This window comes from Schistocerca piceifrons, chromosome 2, assembly GCF_021461385.2.
Source record: "Schistocerca piceifrons isolate TAMUIC-IGC-003096 chromosome 2, iqSchPice1.1, whole genome shotgun sequence".
Classification (NCBI taxonomy): Eukaryota; Metazoa; Arthropoda; class Insecta; order Orthoptera; family Acrididae; genus Schistocerca; species Schistocerca piceifrons.
In genome coordinates, this window is record NC_060139.1 from 820,848,370 (window position 1) to 820,872,620 (window position 24,251).

Below are 24,251 nucleotides of genomic sequence, written 5' to 3' on the forward strand. Positions count from 1 at the left end.
ATTAACGTTTAGCCATTTAAAAGATGAGAAGAAGCAAACACATTTTAGAACCATATAGTGTGTTCAAGACGAATGCTGGAAGAGGCAGCTGTATTTTAATTTGAAACCGGTGGTAAATGACTTCCAACATCCATCCACTACAATATGAAACCTGCATTCCCATCAGTCAAGATTACTTGTCGTTTTCATCTAGTTCAAGCTTGGTAATAGCAACTGTAATTGCCATATTAAGAAAACTTTATTACTGTTGGATGATAAACTGCCGAAATTAATATAGAAAATTTTTTGCCTTATTTAAAACGCAGCAGAATAAAGTTATTCCTAAAATTAAGTTATTCTTAAAACCTAAAATCAAGTTATTCCTAAAATCAGGTTATTCCTAAAATCAAGTTATTCCTAAAATCAAGTTATTCCTAAAATCAAGTTATTCCTAAAATCAAGTTATTCCTAAAATCAAGTTATTCCTAAAATCAAGTTATTCCTAAAATCAAGTTATTCCTAAAATCAAGTTATTCCTAAAATCAAGTTATTCCCAAAATTGGGTTATTCGTAAAATTAAGTTATTCCTAAAATTAAGTTATTCCTAAAATTAAGTTATTTCTACAATTACGTTATTCCTAAAATTAGGTCAAGCGTTGTGTACACTGCTTAAGTTGCAGACCTTAAACTTTTGCCATTTAAATTTCCAGAAAATTTTTTTCTAGATGTTTCAGGTGGCGAAAAATACAGATTCTTGGCTTGACTTTGATATACAAAGACCAAAACAGTGAAAACTGCCAGTGGCCGCATTACGTCTTTGGGCTGTTACTTAAATCCTCAAGATGCTACTGGTGTTTTTGATCATATGGTCAGCATACAGCCACAAGACCAAAAGCTCACCAAATTTTCCAGTTACCTAACTGAAAATTACATTGATGACTAAGAAAATGCACTATTTCCTCCTCATAGTTTGGCAAGAGACTGCGCATCCTTGTGGAGAACGACTAACGTTTCTGAAAACATTTATTCCTGTTTCAGTTCTTCGTGTGAATCTCCTCACCCAAACATCTTCAAGTTTGCGAAAAGTCTGAAGCTTGAACGAACTTATACATACGTCAAAATTAAGTATGCAAAAAATGGACATCTCATCAAAACGACCACAAAAACCATAGAGAGGCTGGATTTCCTACAACACAAATTATATTTATTCATAAATGGCGGAACTGATAGATTATAATTTGTAAAGTGCGCTTAATACAAAGCAGCCGTGAGCAGAACGTAACATAAAAATAAAATGCAGTTGATTGCAGAATGAAGCTTTCACTCTACAGCGGAGTGTGCAATGAAAAAAAACTTGCTGGGAGATTAAAACTCTGTGCCGGACCGAGACTCGAACTTGGGACATTTGCCTTTTGCGGGCAAGTGCTCTGCCATGTGAGCTACCCAAGCACGACTCACGACCCGGTTTCATATCAGCGCACCATCCGCTGCGGAGTGAAAATTGCATTCTGGAAACATTCCCCAGGCTGTGGCTAAGCCATGTCTCCGCAATATCCTTTCTTCCAGCAGTGCTAGTTCTGCAAGGTCTGCAGGAGAGCTTCTGTGAAGGTACTGGTGGAATTGAAGCTGTGAGGACGGGTCGTGAGTCGTGCTTGGGTAGCTCAGTTGATACAGTGTATTCCCGCGATAGGCAAAGACCCCGAGTTTGAGTCTTGGTCAGGCACACAGTTTTAATCTGCCAGGAAGTTTCAATACAGTTGTTGTAAGGGATATTTCTGTATGTGAAATCTATATAAATAAAAATCAATTGCCGCATGCATGGGATCGGCTTGGCCGATTTCGTTTTTTTGTTTTGCCGTGTTCGTCATTGTCAGGAGAGGATTTGTACCCAAAAAAAGTTTGAAAAATCCAGCAGAAAAGTCGGAAATTAAAATTAGCTGTGGAAGATCATCACTTGACAACGGCTCGACTGATATAATTGATTTTTTTGTGCGTGATTGTGGATGGTATGCTGTCACATGCTTTCATGACAAAAAAAATCAGTTTGACAGTTGTACACATAGCGTAGAAATACATAGGTAATATACTGTATAAAGGAGTAACGTTGTTACCGACAATATCGAGAAGTTCTTGACCGACGTACCACAAATTTTTACACGACGTTCTAATGAACGTTTGGACTGATATAGTCTACTTGTTTTTTGTAGTATATATAATATATACATATATATGTCATATGTATAGGAGAGGCGTAGTTAGTACAAATTTCAAAAAGTTCTCTACCGATTTACTTGAAAATTTTACAAGATACGCTAATGAACAGTCGGACGGACACAGGTTTAATTATTTTTTATAACATATTACATATATGAATGTATGTAATACAAATAAAGGGGAAACGTTCTTACCAAAAGTCTTGAAAAGATCTTGATGGATTTACTTCAAAATTTTTCAAGAGACTCTAATGAACATTCAGGCTAAAATGGAGGTAGAGAAAGGAGAGATGGAGATGAACAGAGAGAGAGAGAGAGAGAGAGAGAGAGAAGGGGGAGGATATTATGCGCAAGAGATGGGGGGGGGGGGAGGGGAAGGACATGTACGGAGCTACTGAACATCCTGACGGAAATGGACATACAGGAGAGGGAGGCGGAGATGGACGGAGACAGGGGGGAGGAGTTTACGCACAGAGAGATGGGGCAGGAGGAGATGTATGGAGAGAGAGAGAGAGGGGGGATGAGAATACAGGCAGAGAGAGGGTGGGTAAGGAATTTAGGGTGTAAAAGAAATTCCCATACATGTTTAGCAATTGCGAAGCATTGTCGGGCTCCTTAATTCGTATAAAATTTTCTTGTTTATGTATAATTTGTTTCGTTTTACATCTTGTTCATTGGTCTAGTATTTACGATATTCTTTCAGAACGTTGTAAGCAGTGGTGGAGGTCATGTACTTGCTCCGTTCAATTTTAGAAGAATTTACCAAGCTTGTGCAGCTGGTCTGCCATGAGCATCTAAAAGTTGTCTATTTCGTGCGTGCCGATCAAGAGGGCGCTTGTTGCGAATTCGAGTGTTTCGTTTTGCACCAACAGATAGTTGATGGTTGCAGACACAGCATTGCTGTTATAGTATTCTGCAACCATCAGCTGACAACCGGTAGTTGATGGTTGCAGACACAACATCGCTGTTATAGTATTCTGCAACCATCAGCTAACAACTGGTAGTTGATGGTTGCAGACACAACATCGCTGTTACAGTACTCCGCGGAAGCGAGTTCACAGCTGTTGGCCACCGATGGGATCGTGTATCGTGTATGTGTCAGCGTCAGCCTATGCCTGAAGATGGTGTAGTGAGTCACCGAAACTGGTTGCTGTATAGGAAAATAACATCAAATCTATGGTTTGCAGGTGTTTTAATATATTACAGAAATAAACGGCCGAAGTCCCGTCGACTGTCGATCACAAGGATGAACGTACAAAAACAACTAATATTGGAGTGTGGTTTTGAGTTTGGAGGGGGTTCAAAATGGTTCAAATGGCTCTAAGCACTATGGGACTAAACATTTGAGGTCATCAGTCCCCTAGACTTAGAATTGCTTAAACCTAACTAAGAACATCACATACATTGACGCCCGAGGCAGGATTCGAACCTGCGACCATGGAGGGAGGGATCATACATAATTCTACGGTCGCACGTCGCAGGTTCGAATCCTGCCTTGGCATTGATGTGTGTGATTTCCTTGGGTTAGTTAGGTTCAAGTAGTTCTAAGTCTAGGGGACTGATGACCTCAGATGTTAAGTCCCATAGTGCTCAGATCCATACATAAATAGGATACAAAAACTGCAATGAGTATTTATAGCAGAAATAAGAGAAAGAACTCAGCTTGATGAAGTCATTTTGCTGAGTTTATCGGAAGAATAAGTGATTGTTACTTTGTAATCGCTTTGCACTTGAAACACAGCCCTGGAGCTGGAGGCGGTACTCACATCTTGGTCTCGCCCTTGTAGAGAAACTCGGAGACCTGCTGGTCGAACGGGATGACCTTGTTGTCGCTGAAGATCTGCTCCTTGGGGATGGTCCAGCGGTAGCGGGAGGCGCCGCCGGCCTGGCCGCGCGCCACCGCCAGCGCCAGCGCCACGCCCGCCAGCACGCAGCACACCGCGGGCGGCGCGCACATCTGCAACACCGCCACTGTCTCTGGTCACCCGGGCACAGTGATACGTAGCGACGGCCTAGGGGGCCTACAACAAACTACCTCGTGACATGCGCTAGTGTCACGCCAGACAGGATGCAGTGCTCTGTGGGCCAAGTTAGTGTGCAAACACGAGAGTATGCATTCTACTTTCTTTTCGTTTGATAGCCATCTGTAAGAACGTCAGAAGCACAATTAGTCATCACGGTCAACCATCCCCTGCAGGCACACACTTGACAATAACAGGTTAGGAAAGCTGAAACTGAAGACCATGTCTGACTAGCAGTCCAGGTGACGCTCCTATCATATCGATGGTAGGTCGGTGGTCATAATGTTCTGGCTGATCAGTGTATATAGCACTTGATTTTCACATTCTTCTGTCTCAATGTAAGTCTAATAACCTAATAAAAACAAGAAAATTCCACACATTTAATTTTTGATATTTAGAATCTTAAAGAGTTGTTTCGTTCACCCGCTCGTCAGCCCCTTTTGCGCTGTGCTCTTCTGCTTTCATCTCATTATGTGCAATGTTAGTCGCTGTCCATGAGGAAAGTAAAGCAGATTCTATCTAGTAGCAACATTATGGTCAGCGTTTTACGGGATGCCGTAAGCATTCTTCTTTTTCATTAACTTGTTACAACACAAGTATTCTGAATCAACAGTGTAAATAAAAAAATGAGAAGATTTATGGATCATCATTTCTTTGGACAACCAAAGTTGCTTCGGCAATGGGAAAGCTGAGTGATGTGAAGTGAAAATTGTTAGAACACCCTCCCTGTTGATTCTATTTCGCACTCTCTGAGAGATATCTTTCAGATTCTTCTGGTATCCTTTTGCTTTTCTCATTGGCTTTTGGTAAATGATTGTGAATGTAACCAACCCCTTGGGAAAAAGTGGACCATTGTATTCTTTACGTTAGGTTGTTTGATGAATGAAAATCTGGGTCCGCACTTCTGACTCCTTTCCGAATCCAGCTAATATGAAAATCAAATCCGACAACGGATGAATTAATAAAAGAAACATACAGGTTGATGATTACTGAACTACAAGAAAAAACTTAAATTAGTTACAAAATATGGCGTTTACGGACATTATTCAACATTTAAATGTCACTATAGATATTTGGATGTTAGATATGCCTGCCATCATTATCGGTGAAGCGGCGCAGACGAATAGCGAAATTCTCCATCACCCGATGAAGTGTCGGAACATCGATGCTGTCGATGACCTTCTGAATGGCTGTTTCCAGTAAGCAATCGTTTTGGGCAATTTCTGTGCACCTCTTCTTTAATATAGCCCCACAAAAAGGGGTCGCACGTGTTCAGATCAGAAGAGGCCCATGGCAGTGTCCCCTAGGTACCCCAGAGCCAGAATGCGGTCCCCAAAGTGGTCCTCCAGGATATCAAGCACTTCCCTGGTTCGATGGGGTCGAGCTCCATCTTGCATGAACCATGTCTTGTCGAAATCACGGTCACTTTGGATAATCGGGATGAAATAATCTTTCAAAACCTTCACGTACGGTGCGGTAGTCACCGTGCCATCAAGAAATATCGCACAGATTATACCGTGACTGGACATAGCACACTACACAGTCATCCGTTGAGGGTGAATAGACTTCTCGATCGCTAAATGCGGATTCTCAATCCACCAAATGCGCCAATTTCGCTTAATGGCGAACCCATCCAAATTAAAGGGGGCTTCGTAACTAAACCAAACCCACAAATTCCCATCATGCCCTGCGGCCAACCGTGCAGTTTGAACGTCCTAACGCATCCTGCTCAGAAGTTATGACGATTTTATTTCATATAGTTCAATAATTGTCACCCTGTAGGAAGATGCTGGCGTATGTCTCACTACTGGCACTTTGACTGATACATTCACCTGGTGTGATTACAATTCGTTGGTTTCCGCTAGTAATTTCTGTGAGCATTAACAGATCGGAAGTAATTGCAACCACCAAAGTAATGAGGTCCTTTTAAAAGAATCGAGATAGATAAATCGACACTCCTCTTAGCAGGGCAAGGAATAAGAAATAAAGATTTTGTTGATATTACAAAATCTTTCGTCTCATGTAGTTCTTACTTCAGTCGCGTGCCTCTATGGGCAAAGCGGCCTCTTAGGTCCCTCGGAAAATGAAGATCATCCCGTTATGTGGGCCTGGCGAGCAGGCATTACGAGATATCTTTTCCAGTCCACCAGGGGTCGCTCACAGCTTATGTTTAGTGAAATGTGCTGTGGAGGACAGCCTTGTGATTAACGGTGCAGTTACGCCTCTTCCAGAAATGCTGGCTGGCTCCAGTAGCAAGGAGACTGTTTAGAAACTGACGATGGGATAAAGCCACAACAGATTTTGTCAGAGCAAAATTGATTGACTCGGAAGCTACGCCCCCACCAGACTTAGTGACGCTGAAGGTGTGAAAACTTTCGTGGATTAGTTAAGATGCTTTCGAAAATAATGTGAACTGTATGAGATGTGACGCTGCGACAAGAGCTCTCATTAGCCACTAACGTGTGGCATGGATTTTTCTGAGACTCATAAGACGAGAAGATGGAGTTGAGTGCTAAATTTTCTCACTTCTGATATTGAAAAAATAATCACGAGTCCTGGTTGGCTGACATAGGTTTCTGGCGGAATTATTTGTATTTAGGTGAGACGACAGAGTTAGGAAAACGAAAAGCACAGAGGGCACTCGGTGTCAGAGACCGTTGGAGAGAGTACTCTGGTTGTGGGGACGGTGATGGAAAGCACCTTTTAGGCACCCAGTTTGATGGAGAGCAGTTGGTGTTTGTTGGAGGTACAGACAGCAACAGAAGTGGCAAGTGTTCCCGCTGCAGCGCCAGGATTTAATTGAGATTAGCATCGTGTGAAGATTAGGAACCCTGCAGTCAATTGTTTCAAAGCCATAGATATGAATCTTAATTTTATCATTTCAGTTCTTTTACTGTTTGGGACTCAGCGTTTAGTACCGTGAATCATGAGTTACTATGACTTGCTCGTTAACTTGCACAATGCACTTATTAATTGCGGCGCATACCTAACTTCTCCTTAACACCGTGGGTAAAGAAGTTATTTCTGCCATGTAATTTAAAGCCGGTTTATTCGCGATCTGTTGAAGTAATATCTTTTCTTATAGCGTGTTTCTTAGTCTTTTGCGAACCCACCACATGCATTTTACTTTAATTGCGACAGTTTAATACTTCATACGTTTCTTGTTATTTTGAACGGAGACGTTCGTCACGTTTAGCTTTCTTCACGTATGTAGACCATTTGTGAAATAAATGTGTAGTAATCGGATTCGTCTTTATACGAGGGCTGTCCAGAAAGTAAGTTACGATCGGTCGCGAAGCGGAAACCACTGGGAAAATCCGATAAAGCTTCGCTCAGATGTGTTGGTCAGTGTCTCTAGTATGCCCGTCAATCGTGTCGCGACGCCCTTTTCAGTTTTGAGTGAACAGTGAGCACGTAAAGATGCGTAGGGAATAGCGTCTCCAGCCAAGCATGAGGGCCCGGTTAGAGATTTCGCCTGTGTCATGCAGCCCACATAACACAACTGTCGAGCAGTTCCTTCTTCAAGCCAATTCTCGGCCGCACACTGCAGGAGCAATGAAGACGCTCCTGCAGCGTTTCCGATGAGAAGTGTTTGATCACCCACAATACAGTCCGTAATTGGCTCCCCCTGAGTTTTATTTCTGCTCACAAAAACCTCTGGCCATGAAGACAAAATTTTTCGACAGACAACGAGCTGCAGACCTGGCCGAAAGCACAGGCGGCTGCTTTCTATGACGAGGATATTGGAAAGTTGATACAACACTACGACAAAACTCGAAGTTGGAGCGGCGACTATGTACAGAAGTAGGTGGAAGGTGTACCTAACTGTTGCAAATAAAATGTTTCTGGTTTTCACTGTGGTTTCCGTTTCGCGACCGATCGTAACTTACTTTCTGGACAGCCCCGTATCATTTTGGTAGTTAGTTAATCCCATGTCACTTGAATACAGATTAAACAAGGCAATCAGCCAACCTTATAGGGGAGAGATGTCGGAACTTATGACAGCTCTATGGTGCAAAACTTCTTTTAAATAACAGATAGTGTCCGATCAGCCTACACGCCACAGGATATCGTCATATGTGTAATTTCTCAAGTCAACATTCCATTTCCTCAACACATACTAATGGTACAGAGATGACTGAGGTATCGTTAGAAAGGTTTTATACAGAGCTTCTGATATTACATACCGTTTACCGCTGACACACTATTTGTGGAAAATTTTAACGTCAAGCACACTTTTACCTGTCATAGGCAAAAGGGCATAATTCATGCTAGATTCATACTTGTAGTACTTATTAATTACAAGAGACTCTCTTTCGATACTATCTTATTACAAATACCGTTTTATTTGTTTTAAAGTATAAAGTGGATAAATTATATGCAGCATTGTCATAGAAAACAGCCATGATGACTGCGGTAATCTATTATTTCTGCCTGTCATACAAGTTGACTTTTATAATCGAAAAATGAATCTGAGCACTATGAGACTTAGCATCTGAGGTCATCAGTCCCCTAGAACTACTTAAACGTAACTAACCTAAGGACATCACACACATCCACGCCCGAGGCAGGTATCGAACCTGCGACCGTAGCGGTCGCGCGGTTCCACACTAAAGCACATAGAACCGCTTAGCCACACCGGTCGGCTTTTATAATCGAATATACTTTCCGAAAGAAGAAAAATATTTGTAATTTTAGCCTTGAATTGTGATTTACTTGTTGCTACTACGGCCTATTGTGCTTACTATAACTGAAAATGTCTGTCGAGTTTAAGTTCTAGGTTACGTTGGTATACCGACAATCCCTCGTCTCTGCCCGTCGTAGGAGCCGGAGCAATTATTCCGAATGCAAAACACCGTTTTAAACACTTAGAAATGTATATACGAGGATATATCATAAATCATGATTATTATTTCAAGTCGCTCGGTTCACTTTGAAAGTAGTTTTCCTTTCATTCAAACAACTACCCTTATCCCAACGCCTATATTTATAGTCCAAATACTGTCATACAATTGCGAAAGTTTCGCAGGCTCCCCTGGTGTTCATTTGTTTAATCATTGATGGTCCGGCATATGGCGGCTCTTGTATGAATCATTCATAGAATCAAACAGCAGTTTACGTAGCCCCCCCCCTCCCTCCCCCATCTACCTGTTTCCAAAAACAAGCATATCTTCGTAAATTTAAAAGGCTGACTGATTGCTGCAATCTACAATTTAAAAGTCAATATAACAGAGTCTGAATGCAACCGCTTTCCGAATGGAAGGTAACCTGATGAAGCATATCTTTAGTACGATCAGCCCTAGCATTTCGGGGATGTTATACCTGCATCTAAATGGGGAATACGTCTCAAACTAAGTGCATTGTTTTTACTAAGAGACGATACCTTTCAATACCAAGTGGAGGAATTTTCTCGAAGCCATCATATGTTTGTGTTTAGTGCTAATTTACATGTGCTCGTATGAAATCATGAAGTAAATCGTCACCATACAACACAAAGGGTTTATCGCTTCCTGGGATGAATTGAAGAGGTGGCCTTGAAACTGAAGGCAACAAAACATGTTTTCATGTTAACAAAAGGGGAAATTCTTTGAGACAAAGGACGCGTGGGAAAAATGAGACCTAATTAATGTTATAGGGATGTTGAAATATTGTGTTTCTTGGAGAAAATCCTTAATGAGTGGTTGTACATATTTCTAATGCTATGACAGGCTTTCGTTCAATCGAAGCATCTTCAGTTGTGCGCATGTTGAATACAATTTCTATAAGCAATATACAAAACGCAACGTCAAACAACAGAGTTGTGTAAACTTTTATCGTTGAACTACTCTAAATTATAATCATGTAAGCACTTTTCAGTATTCTTCCGGTTTCTAATTCGTTAGGAGTTTGTCGTAGAAATAGTTTCGGTCATCCAAAAATTTTAAAGTTTAAATTACAATGCATTTTTTAAAATTAAGTCTGAAAGTATTTTATGTGGCTTTTAAGGACTCCAACCACCTAGTAACAGTTGTCTTGTAGGTCCATATTAATAACATTAGTATTGCTACAGTATTTTGTTGACCTATGAGGCAACACATATGTTGTTCATAGAAATGAAGGGGTAACTGAAGGTCTTTGGACGGAATAGAGATCGGTTATTTTACAATAAAGTACGTAATTGCTACGAAAAATTAATTTTTTATTATAATTACTTGTCAGTTGACACTTCAAGCGTCGAAATGTTGTGTCTTTAATCAGGGCTTTCTCCGTCACACGAGAACTGTCGGTCGATGCCAATGCGCCACAACAACGTGATAGTCCATTTGCGGTTCTCAAGAAATGTGGAGTGTAAGAGTGTTCCGGTATCAGGCATCGCCGAAGAGTCATGTTATGCCTATTTCGGTTGACTGCTTCCTGTTGTCCCTCACTTCAGGGAAGCGAAGTGTGCAGTAGATATGGCAACGCTGTCGTATCACGAGAGAAATGTCGAATAACAAATATTGTTAATTAGGGCAGAGTCATTCACCACGCGAAAGTGGTGAAGATCACAGAAATGATTCAAAGAGAAAATAATGGTAACCCGCTTAAAAGAGCACACTAATTGCTTTGGAACGCTGCACGGTCGCAGATGACGTGCAACTGGTACCAGGTTGTGATGTGGCCATCCACCGCTAACGTAAGAAATGGTAATGAAGTGGTTTGTACCCGCCCGACGTTTGTAAGGAATTAACACAGTAAGATTCTTCGATATGGAGACGAGAAGAAGTTATCTTGCTTGGACGTGCCCATGGTTACACCGCGAATCAAGTTGCCCCATCCGTTGGAGTATGAACGCTAACTCTACAAGGGACGCTGCACCAATCGCAGCCGTTTAACATAGTATAAGAAGAGTGACCGTAAAAGTGCCTAACGGATAGGGACGTACGGATAGAGGCAAACAAATGACTGCAATTTCAGAAAAATTGTATGATTTATTCAAGAGAAATAACTTCTCAAATTGAGGAAGTCAGTAACACGTTGGTCCACATCTGTACCTTATGCTAGCAGTTATTTGACTAACCATTGATTGATAGGGTTGTTGGATGTCTTTCTGAGGGATATTGTGTCAAATTCTGTCCAATTGGCGGTTAGATGGTCAAAATCCTGAGCTGGTTTGAAAGCCCGGCCCATAATGCTCCAAACTTTCTCAATTGGGGAGAGATCCGTTGACTTTGCTGGCCAATGCAGGGTTTGGCAAGCGCAGAGACACGTAGTATAAGCTCTGTACATCTCTTTGTTTGCGGGCGGTCATTATCTTACTGAAATGTAAGGCCAGGATGGCTTGTCATGAAGGACAACAAAACGGGGCGATCCGCTGTGCTATAAGGTTGCTGTGGATGACACCCAAAGCGGTCCTGCACCCAAGATCATCACTCTTAGTTGTTGGCCTTGTGGCGGGCGACGGTCGAGTTAGTGTCCCACCTCTGTCTGGGGCATCTCCAGACACGTCTTCGGCCGGGAATCTCACTGAATGAAGCAGAACTCTCTTCGGTGACGAGTCCCTTTCCGAAATAAGGCCCAATGTCCAGCGAAGACGTCTCTGGAGACTCTCCAGACAGCGATGGGATACTAGCCAGTCTGTCACCCACCATTCGACCTAATACTCAAGTACGCAATTTTATTTCGTAGCAGGAGACCTTTGTCGTCCGCGGCACGCTTTCAGCACAGGAGTACGTCGACGATATTCTACGTCCCATTTTGTCTTAGAGTGTATTTCAAACCGGACAGGAATTACTGCAGTCAGTGAATGGAAGTCCATTTAAATCAGTTTTCACGTGAACATTGCGAAAGGAGCTTCATGAAATGAATATTTGGGATCGTGTATCAAGAAACAGGACGTTGTTCACAGTGGCACATACATCTGCAAATTTTCAACAGGACATCAACAAAGAAGCTGGACAGTGGTTGATTGGGAACCCAATTGGAGGAGATGCCACACCGTGTGGTCTCAGAAACATCTGTTTCTTTGAACACAGACTAGTCAAACCTGATTATGGGGATTTATGTAAACAGGAAGACAGTACCACAATCACGGCAAATTCGACTCCTTAACTGCTATACACATTACACATCCAAGATGAGTATAAGCACTGAATTCGGGTGAAAAGCGTGCACCAATCTTCAGTATCAAGTCCCGTGTTATAAAAAATTAGTTAATACAAAAATTATGATGTTGCAATGAATGAAGCCCTTATAAATATTAGGCGAGCTAGAGAGAAAGATGACAGAAACGTGGACCATGACGGCTCGATCCCTATTCTCTAGGCCGTAACATCTCGCCTTGTTGTGCAGACAGTGACATATGGTTGCCCACAAGGTCCTCTGTGATAGACAAGGACGCTTCGTGTTGATTTCTGCAGGACACCGACAAAGGTAAGACTGAGTGTCCCTGCTGAGACATAATTAAAAACTCGGTCCAAGTAGGAAAACAGCAGACCAGCTGGGTTGACACAATTTTTTATTGCCACCAAAACTCGCCGATCCTACAAAAAACCAAGTCTGCCTCATTAGCCAGTTGCTCCCCAGGAATGCACGCCTTCGATCCAGTCATTCTTCTTCAAACTGAGGAGCTTTTTAAATGGTCAATATCATCTTGGTGACAATCAACTGGTGCAGTCTCAAAGGCGTGACCTTACAATTAAGGTGTCCAAAATACTGTTAAGTAATTTCTGTCTCACTTTTATCTCAGGGACACACAGGGAATCCTCAGGCAGTGTTTCCTTTATTCTAATTATAGCTTAATCCATACATGTTACAAAAATGGATGTATGTGTAAGGGACAGTCAAACGAAAATCAAACATATGCCACAACTATCCCATGGAATGGATTCATACACAAGTAATCACCACATGCGTTAAGACATTTATCCATCTGGGAGGCGAGACGATCAGTTCCTGTTTTGTAGAACGTGGTCAGCAGCTGATGGATACACAACTGTATCTACTCTTGCTCTTCTTCGTCCGACGGAAACCGACGTCCATGCACGTCTACCTTCTCGCCAACGATGTGAAAATTACACAGTGAATGGTCTTGGCTGTACGGAGGACGTTGCTTTGCTTCTCAACAAACTTGATACAGCGTAGCCTTCGTCCGATTGGCATTGTGGGGCGGACATTATCGTGCAAAAGAATGATTCCATCCGATAGCATTCCTGGGCGTGTTGACTTTATGGCCCGTCGCAGAGTCTACAAAGCGTCTACGTAGCACTGTGCATCCGTTGTGACTCCATGCCCAAGGATCTCGTCGAACAGACGTCATCAGTCGAAGGAAAAGGTCATCGTGACCTTACGGAAATTGCGTGAATAGCTTGCAATTTCTTTCACGGTGGGGCAGGGGGCAATGATGGATCATTCCATTGCTGGCAACCGTTTGCTCTCGGATCGTCGAAATGCTGTCGGACGGAATCAACCTGTTGCACAATAACGTCTGCCTCCACACTGTCAATCAGAAAAAGGATACGCTTCGGGACTTGTTTGGAAAACACTGCAACATCCGCCGTACAGCCCGGATCTCTTTCACTGTGCGATTTCCATATCTTTGGCGACCTGAAGAAAGACATATGTGGACGTCAATTTTAGTCGGACGAGGAAGTTCAAGAGTGGGTACGGTTGTGAATCTACGTGCGAACGACCGTGATTTAAGAAACAAAATTGATCGTCTTGTCTCCCAGTGAGATAAATGTCTTAACATGTGTGGTGATTGCTTTTGAATGGAACCTTTCCCCGTTCCCATTGTGCCACGTGTTCGGTATCGTTTGTCTGCCTCTTACATATACAACCATTTTTGTAATATGCATGGATTAAGCTATTTAACTGCCCCTCATACGTATTTATGTTCCACATAGCATCCTAAACCAAGGGACCGATTTCAACCTAACTTGGTGTGTACACATATCACTTCCTGTGTGGTTCTGCACAGAATCAGAGAGGAAAGGAATATGTGGAAAACTCTGACAATGAGAAGGGACGCAATGATAGGACATCAGTTAAGACATCAGGGAATGACTTCCATGGTACTAGAGGGAGCTGTAGAGGGCAAAAACTGTAGAGGAAGACAGAGATTGGAATGGCTGCACCAAATGATTGAGGACGTAGGTTGAAAGTGTTTCTCTGAGATGAAGAGGTTGGTACAGGAGAAGAATTCGTGACGGGTGGCATCAAACCAGTCAGAATACTAATGACTTACAAAAAAGTGTAAAGATTCACTGTGGCAGTAAGAACCACCTACCTAAAGGGATGGGAGTGTGGATGAAAAGGAATAGAAATAATTTATCCACCCAGTATTGGAGAGTGAGAGTACTTAGTGGCTTGCAACAAACATATAATTTCAAACCTTTTTGAAACTTTTTCTCGCAGAAAACCCCTACAGAATGACGAAAGGAAAACAGGTTTGTCGCTTACTACGTTTTTGCTATCCATGCAGTACTGCCGCAATAGGTATGGCGTTTTTATTTATTATGTATTTACTATTCACTGTATTCGTGACACATTTTGCAGACAGTGTTCACATAAATCACTGAACGTACCTGCAAAATTATATGATTGTAAAACATGTAGCTCAGGCGATATGACATCATAAACAATGGGTTACGTGAAAAACTCCTGCATCATGCATGACGTTTAAATTTATTACAGCTTTGCTAATAAACCTACTGCCAACACATTTCGTAGAAAGCTTCCTCATACGCCACTGAATGTACCTACAAAATTTCATCATCGTACGAAGTATAACTGGTGAGAAATGACGTCATAAAGCTCGAGCTGCATGATTGCGAAACTGCAGTGCAAAATTCGCTAGAGATACAGGTGAAATATGCGTACAAATACGTGTGAAGTATTGTAATTATGTGTGTAATATATGTGACGTGCGCACGCGGCCGAAGCCACGTGTTTAACGTCTGGATAGAAATACTGGGGGGGGGGGGGGGGTGTAACTACCAGCAATCATTTACTGGGGTGAGGATGATAATGTGGCGAGAGGAGATAGATGGACAGAGAGGGAGAAGGAGGAGATGGACAAAGGAGGGGAATGGAGGAAGATGTGGACCGAGGCAGAGGGAGGGGAAATGGAGAGGAAAAAGGGAATGGAGGAGGTGGACAGAGAAAGCGACGAGTAATAGATGGACAGAGGGAGGGGGGAGGACGAGATGGATTGAGAGGGGTGGGGGAGAAGGAGATAAAAAGTTAGAATAAATGCATATATGCCATGCACTAAGCGAGTTTCCTTATAAAAGGAATATACTACCATATCATGGTCAGACAGGTCGTGATCTTATCTCTTTCCAAATCATGCGAGACGTCGAGTGGACCGGCGGTAGAGTGAGGCATGTAATTCTCAGTGTGTGGAGGCTGCAGTTCGTGCCTGTGGTGGTTCTGTCATGTATTGGGGCTGTTGCTATGACTTTGGCTCACTCATTCAAGTTAGAGTGAACCTGAACCAGAATGTTTACATCAGAATCATCGGGACGAAGTGTTGTCCTTCCGTCTGCATTTTCATGATGAGTGTGCTGTGCACACTTCCGTCTGCCAAGATGGTAACAGCACTCGCACGTTCCTCGTTTGAAGAACACTTAAGTACCATTTCTCACCTCGACTGCCTCTCTGAATTAACCAATCTTACTCCCAAAGAAAGTACGTGGCCGGTTGACACGTAGAAATCGACGTCCCCACTGCTTGGTGGCTCTACGGGATGTGATCCTCAATCAGAAGCTTGAGCTGATAACGACATTGGTGAAGGGACTTATAGACTCTCTTCGTAGTTGGTCTGCTTTTCTTAAGATTTGGGATGAGATTGAATGATGTTAGCATGATGAATCTTAGGAACGCTTAATTTTTTATCTGTTGTGCTTACAACATGAAACGATCGTTCTTAAGAAGATTTAAAATTGTGCAGGATTAGAAGAGAAAGAGACCGAGAGGAAGATAGAGAGCAGTAGAGAGAGTGTAATGGATGGGGGTGGACATAAAAAAGAACCGTGCATGAAAGTAACAGGGAACGGAACAATGAGAATCCACGGGTACCATGAGTTTGTTAGTTCCGGAACCAAATCAGTTAAGGTTGAAGCTGAGGAAACAACTGTTTGTATCATTCCATTAGGCTAGCGTGTCAGTATGCAGCACAAAGAAAGGCACATTGATATGAGCTTATGCTATCCAATAGATACTGTAAATAACATGGTGGAGTTCTATACTAGTGTGAATCCCAACTCTCCACGGTCACATTGCTGCGGCTGTAATGTTGTGGCAGCTGGCTCGCTACACGTAAATAAACCGGTCTCGTCACAGAAGACTATAGAACAACGACCTGTGCGCCAATTTCCTTTTGGCACGCGGACAACGCAGTGCTTTCGCACAATGTCTCCGGGATACATTACGCACTTGATGTGCGACGACGTTCCATCGTAGGAGCAGACATAACCTTCAGCAGTAACTGTGAGAAGCTTGCTGCTCTGAAGCCGTGGTTTTCGAGCTATGACTCACCGTGGATCATTTTTTAGGCAGAGTTCATGTAAATAAGGAAAATATGCATACAGAACAGTAGGAAAAAGGAGCCATAAAATAAGCTCAGCTAGATACGGCTTTAACGCTAAGAAATCACAAACGAGACCGCTTTCGTGTAGTGCTAGAATTTTGTTATGTAAGAATTTCTAAGAGGCAACGGCGGATTTTATGTCGTCTTACCTTGACACGAGTTTGCAGGCCTTTAATTTATGTTTCAAGGCACTCCAAATCCTGTGAAGAAACTCCACAGGTACCGTTCTCGCAAGAGTCTCGCACAGTGACCTCCAGTAGAACGTGCAGTCTGGAGCAGCCACGGCATTTATCACAGTTACAGTTGTCGCCTGAGGTGCACGAAGACACTGCAGCGTGAGGTACGCACAGTATTTCTCTGCAACTTTAATCTGCCCGTTTAGTAATTACGATGAAAAGACAAATCGTAATGACCATTGCCAACCGGTGGCATCTGTTGCATTAAGGACAAGACACGATGAAAGTTGCAAATTCGGAAATCCTTTGACACGAGGGACTCTAACAAAGGACAAATTGTCTAGGTCTGACTCCTGATATGGAGCATTTCATAATTGTGAATCTGATTGGCTGTTCGCGTGATACTATCTTGGGCATGTATGAAAAGTGGTTGAAGCATTCTGAAACAAGAATATGTTCGGCGTCGACGCCTCGTGATCTCGAATCAGATGCTTGTTCATTCTTTTAAACAGGGTAGGCGGCGATCTGTGGCAAATCAGACTGCAGTGTTGATGCAAGCACGCTATTCAGCGCACAGTGTTCACCTTGGAGTTCACAAGCGACCAATATTTACACTGATCAGCCAGAAAATTATGACCATATACCAAATGGAAGGTACGTCCACCTTTGGCACGGATATACACTGAAGACGCGTCGTGGCATGGGAGCAATGAGACCTTGGTAGGTCGCTGGAGGAAGTTGGCATTACATCTGCACACACGTCACTTACTGTAAATTCCGGGGAGAGGGTCGATGAGCTCTGACGCCACGTTCCGTCACATCCCAGATCAGATGTGTTCGATCGGGTTCGGATCTGGCTAGCTGGGGGCTAGCACATCAATTGGAACTCGCCACTGTGTTTTTCGAACAATCCCTCACACTCCTGGTCTTGTGACATGGCGCACTGTCTTGATGAAAAATGTCACTGCCATCAGGAAACATGATCGACATGACGGGGTGTATGTGGTCTGCAACCAGTGTACGGAACTTCTTGACCGTCATGGCACCTTGCACGACTTCTGTTGGACCCACTTGACGTGCATGTTCCCCAGAGTGGAGACGCCACCTGATTTTCTCCGTCCCGAAGTACAGATGTCAAGGAGCTGTTGCCCTGGAAGGCTATGGGTTCGCGCCCTCCCATTGGTATCTTGAAAAAGGTATGGTGATTCATCAGGCCATGCAACGATATGCCACTGTGCCGACGTCCAGCGCCGATGGCCTCGTACCCCGACGTCGGGGTGTTAACGTTGGAACACACATGGGTCGTCGGCTGTAGAAGCCCATCGTCGGGGGTATTCGGTGCACTGTGTGTTCAGGTACACTTGTACTCTGCCCATCAGTAAAGTCTAATGTTAGTTCCGCCACAGTTCGCCGCCTGTCCTATTTTACCAGTCTGTCCAACCTACGACGTCCGACATTTGTAACTAGAGGTGGCCGCCCAACAAAACAACGTCTGGGTGTGGTTTCACCTTGTTTTCGTCACGTGTAGAAGACACTCACCACAGCACACCTCGAACTACCGAAAAGTTGTGCAGTTTCCGAAATGCTCGTGCCAAGCCTCCAGGCCATCACAGTCTGTCCTCCGTCAAACTCAGATAGAGTGCCTTCCCCATTCTACACACGGGCAGCACGTTCACCGTGCGTATGTCTTACTAGCAATTATTTTTCGCCAGGTGACGCTGCTATCGCCCGGGCGGGTTTATATCTATCGCAGGTCGGTGATCATAATATTATGACTGGTCAGTGTGTTCCCAAGTTGAGCCAACGATATGTCAGTTACGAGTCCAGTGGGCACGAGACAATATACATTGGACCGTGATATAGCATAGCCTCCTGTAAAAAACGAGTATAAATAGATTATCGATACGCAACAATAAAGAAGCGTGATCTGCGCTCTCCGAATCGAAATAATTATGATCTTTGTCCATTTGTATAAAAAGAATGATCGTTTTTTGTTTCATTATCTTCTCGATTATGATGTTACAGCTGACAGACGCTTATTTTTCACGGTCTGTAATTCATACAATTATCTGTGGCAATATCAGAATTTGTTTGAATATATATGAAACTCCTGGCAACAAAATGTGTTTTTGTCAGTGGAAAGTATCTTTCCTGAATATGATTTAGTTACGTAATAATTAAATGTTGCCCTGACCATTTTTGTGTAGGCTCATTGTTGTAGCGACGCCATTAATGATATATAAGCTCTTTTAATAGTCATCTCATGCTAAAAGTATTGAGAAGAATAATCTCAATAAATGGAAAACGGCGTCTTGTAAAATTTTCCAATTCATATTAGGCCAGAGGAACAGTTTTTTTATTAACAGGAATTTCTGTAAATAGTTACACTGCCATTGCACATAGGCAGCTATCCTGGAGCGTCAAGCCTCACACAAAAAAATTAAGCATTGTGTTTAGTGGATTATCGCGTAATATTAAAGAAAGGTTTTTAATCTATCGTGAATAAGACGGATGTCTTCACGTTGGGATACGTGTGATATTTTGTTTGGCGGTAGCTCCCTGAGAAAATTTATCCGTGGCTTTTAACACACATAAAAGAGTATTTTCAAAACCATTTCATACACCAGGAATAACGGCACAGTTATCGTTGTATGAATTAACAGCATTTTCAAAAAGTTACGCGATAGTGAGTACAAAGAAACCTGACGCTTGTGTTGATGAAACTCGTTACATATCACACTAGGTCGAGTATCGTCGTCAGATAAGCCGTCATCCAGGCGAACGGAAGTTGTTCAGAAGTACAGTGCCGTATTCCTTCGGACATCCGTGCACCTCGAGAGGAAAAATCAATGCGGCGACTACAGCCTTTATGAATTACATAAAATGTATTCGCAAACAGCGATGCATCATAAACCTTGAGCCCATCTGGATAAACGTAATCATTCACGCCATTGGGGCGGCATCTCTATTTTGGGTGCTGATCATTTATCGGAACATTATGTGAGTCGTCGTAACCGTTTACCATAGTCCGTAGCACTCGCAAACGTTATCCATTCACATATAGCGCCAAGAGAAGGAGCACAGTCGTTTTCACAATATGCAGTATGTCAAAGTGCATAAACCATGTGCATTACTGTCTGCAAACGTTCGGTCTCACGAGTTGTTTCGTTCTTGGGCACTCCGGCCGTCGGGCGGACTGTACAATAATTGCAAAATAAATTTTGTATTTCGTATGACAAATTATCAGCTTATGCTGTTCTTGTAGGTACAGCGTGACAATTATTGAACTACATGAAATAAAATCGTCGTGACTTCTGAACGGTTTGCATTAGGACGATCAAAAGGCACGGTTGGCTGCGGGGCGTGATTGGAATTAGTATACGCATAAATACGCATAATGGTTTGGTATAGGAATGAGGGAGGGGAGAGACTCATTAAGTTCTGTAACAAGTTTCAGCTAGTGATAGCGAATACTCTGTTCAGGAATCACAAGAGGAGGAGGCATACTTGGAAAACCCTGGGTAATACGGGAAGATTTCAGTTAGATTACATCATGGTCAGACAGAAATTTCAAAATCAGGAACTGGGTTGTAATGTGAGAAGATACAGACTCAGATCACAATATAGTAGTGATGAAGAGTAGGCTGAAGTTTAAAACATTAGTCAGGAAGAATCAATACGCAAAGAATTGGGATACGGAAGTTCTAAGGAATGACGAGATACGGTTGAAGTTATCTAAGACTACAGATGCAGCAATAAGGAGTAGCTCAGCAGGCGGTACAGTTGAAGAGGAATGGAACTCTAAAAAGGGCCATCACAGAAGTTGGGAAGGACAACATAGGTACAAAGAAGGTAACTGCGAAGAAACCATGGGTAACAGAACGAATACTTCAATTGATTGATGAAAGGAGGAAGTACAAAAATGTTTCGGGTAACTTAGGAATACAGAAATACAAGTCGCTGAGGAATGAAATAAATAGGAAGTGCAGGGAACCTAAGACGAAATTGCTGCAGGAAAAATGTGAAGACATCGAAAAAGGAATGATTGTCGGAAGGACACAATCAGCACACAGGAAAGTCAAAACAACCTTCGATGACATTAAAAGAAAGGGTGCTAACAATAAGAGTGCAACGAGAATTCCACTGTTAAATGCAAAGGAGAGAGCGGATAGGTGGAAAGAGTACATTGAAAGTCTCTATGAGGGGAAAGATTTGTCTGATGTGATAGAAGAAGAAACAGGAGTCGATTTAGAAGAGATAAGGGATCCAATATTAGAATCAGAATTTAAGCGAGTTTTGGAGGACTTAAGATCAAATAAGGCAGAAGGTTCAAATGGCTCTGAGCACTATGGGACTTAACGTCTATGGTCATCAGTCCCCTAGAACTTAGAACTACTTAAACCTAACTAACCTAAGAACATCACACAACACCCAGCCATCACGAGGCAGAGAAAATCCCTGACCCCACCGGGAATCAAACCCGGGAACCCCGGCGTGGGAAGCGAGAACGCTACCGCACGACCACGAGATGCGGGCAAGGCAGAAGGGATAGATAACATTCCCTTAGGATTTCTAAAATCATTGGGAGAAGCGGCAACAAAACGACTATTCACGTAGGTGTGTAGAATGTATGAGTCTGGAAACATACCATCTGAGTTTCGGAAAAGCATCATCCACACAGTTCCGAAGACGACAAGAGCTGGCAGGTGCGAGAATTATCACACTATCAGCTTAACAGCTCATGCATCCACGTTTCTTGCAAGAATAAAATACAGAAGAATGGAAAAGAAAATTGAGGATGCGCTAGATGATGATCAGTTTGGCTTTAGGAAAGGTAAAGGCCAGAGAGAGGCTGATATAGCGGTTAATAATGGAAGCAAGATTAAAGAAAAATCAAGGCACGTTCATAGGACTTGTCGACCTAGAAAAAGCGTTCCACAATGTAAAATGGTGCACGATGTTCGAAATTCTGAAAAAAGTAGGGATAAGCAATAGGGAGAGACGAGTCATATACAATATGTACAACAGCCAATAGGGAAAGCAGTGATGGAAATAAAAGAAAAGTTCAGGAGTGGAATTAAAATACAAGGTGAAAGGATGTCAATGATACGATTCGCTGATGACATTGCTATCCTGAGTGAAAGTGAAGAAGAACTACATGATCTGCTGAACGGAATGAGCGGTCTAATGAATACAGAGTATGGACTGAGAGTAAAACGAAGAAAGACGAAGGTAGTGAGAAGTAGTAGAAATGAGAATAGTGAGAAACTTAATACCACGGTTGATGGTCACGAAGTAGATGAAGTTAAGGAATTCTGCTACCTAGGCAGTAAAATAATCAATGACGGACGGAACAAGGAGCACATCAAAAGCAGACTAGCAATGGCTAAAACGCATTCCTGGCCAAGAGAAGCCTACTAATATCAAATATCGACCTTAATTTGAGGAAGAAATTTCTGAGAGCTTACATCTGGAGTACAGAATTGTATGGTAGTGAAACATGGATTGTAGGAAAACCGGAAGAGAAGAGAATCGAAACATTTGAGATGTGGTGCTACAGACGAATGTTGAAAATTAGGTGGACTGATAAGGTAAGGTGTGAGGTTCTGCGCAGAATCGGAGAGGAAAGGAATGTGTGGAAAACACTGATAAGGAGAATGGACAGGATGATCGGACACCTGTAAGACGCAAGGGAATGACTTCCATGATACTAGAGATAACTGTAGAGGGCAAAAACTGCAGAGGAAGACAGAGATTGGAATACATGTACCAAATAACTGATGACATAGGTTGGAAGCACTACTCAGAGATGAAGAAGTTATCACAGGAGAGGAATTCCTGGCGGGCCGCATCAAACCAATCAGAAGACTGGCTGAGAAACGGGATGTTTGGGCAATACGTGGTGTCTTTCGCGAAACTCTTGTCGACCCTTGATCACGAGTCTGGGTAGTTTGACATTGGCCTCTCAATATATATATATATATATTCCTTACTGTCATTTCTTGTTAACAATATTAGCTTATTCCCAAGAATAAGTAGCTTTCACTCAGTTAAAACTCGGCAGAAATCTAACCTGCATTTGGACCGGACTTCCTTAACTCTTGTGCAGAAATGTGTGCAGTATACTGCTGCATCCATTTTCAATAACACTCGAATTCAAAAATTTTAGCAGCAATCCATGCGCTTTCAAATCGAAACTCAAGTTCTTTCCTCATGAGTCACTCCTTCTATTCTGTCGAGGAGTTCCTTGGAAAATTAAGCGGATCTTGTTGTATAGTTGATTGCGTTTACTTAAACTTACGGATTGACTTTTTTCAGGTTCATAAATATTTTATTTTTATCTGTTATTACTTTTATGTTGTAATTTCGTGTACTGACACGTTCTATGACCTTGGAGATTTGCTCGTCAGTTTGTTCCTACGGAACTTGACGTGTAAATAAATAAATAAGTAAATAACACAGATAATCGATTTACAAAGAACAGCACTTCGTTTTACTCTAATTTCAGTTCACAAGATTAAACACTGAAAAGTTACACAGTGGATGTAATCCCCGATCTCTGTGCAAACCACGTTCTCGATTTGCAGAGTTTTTGAGCTTAAATGTGTCATGCTGATTAATTATGAATTTTTTTACGATGTTAGTCAGTGAAGACGAAAGTAACGAGAAGTAGTAGAAATAAGAACAGCGAGAAACTTAACATCGTAATTGGTGATCACGAAGTAGTTGATGTTAAGGGATTCTGCCACTAGGCAGCAAAATAACCCATGACGACGGAGTAAGGAGAACATAAAAAGCAGAGTAGGACAGGTAGAAAGGGCACTTCCGGGCAAGAGAAGCGTACTAGTATCAAACCTAGGTCTTAATTTGAGGAAGAAACTTCTGAGAGTCTAAGCTCGGAGCACAGCATTGTATGGCAGTCACAAATGGACTGCGGCAACACAGGAACTGAAGAGAATAGAATCGTTTGAGAGTGGTGCTACAGAAGAATGTTGAAAATTAGGTGGACTGATAAGGCAAGGGTTCTCCGCAGAAACGGCGGGAAAGGTAAGATGGCAGACACCGACACGAATGAGGAACAGGATGATAGGACTTCTGTAAGACTTCAGTTTAGGACATTAGGAAATAACCTGTCTTCAGTAGAGCTGTAGAGGGTAAAAGTGTAAAGGACGACAGAGATTGTGATACACGTAGCAATGTGCTACTCTGAGATGATTGGTGAGTCTACTACAGTGCGAGGTTTGTAGCATATGTGGATAAACAGCTTCTGCATGTTTTCTATGAATTCCGTCTCGTATTCTGTACAACAGAT

General features: G+C 42.5%; 1 protein-coding gene across 1 annotated transcript in view; it reads right to left on the reverse strand.

Moving 5' to 3' along the window:
- The window catches only part of LOC124775898 (protein NDNF), a 266,228-nt gene extending 262,158 nt beyond the window's left edge, over nt 1–4,070 (reverse strand). Inside the window, exon 1 of the mRNA XM_047250733.1 lies at nt 3,959–4,070. Coding sequence (XP_047106689.1) covers nt 3,959–3,960 — 2 coding nt within the window. The 5' untranslated portion in view covers nt 3,961–4,070. The remainder of the gene's footprint in view (nt 1–3,958) is intronic.
- Nucleotides 4,071–24,251: the final 20,181 nt, after the last annotated feature.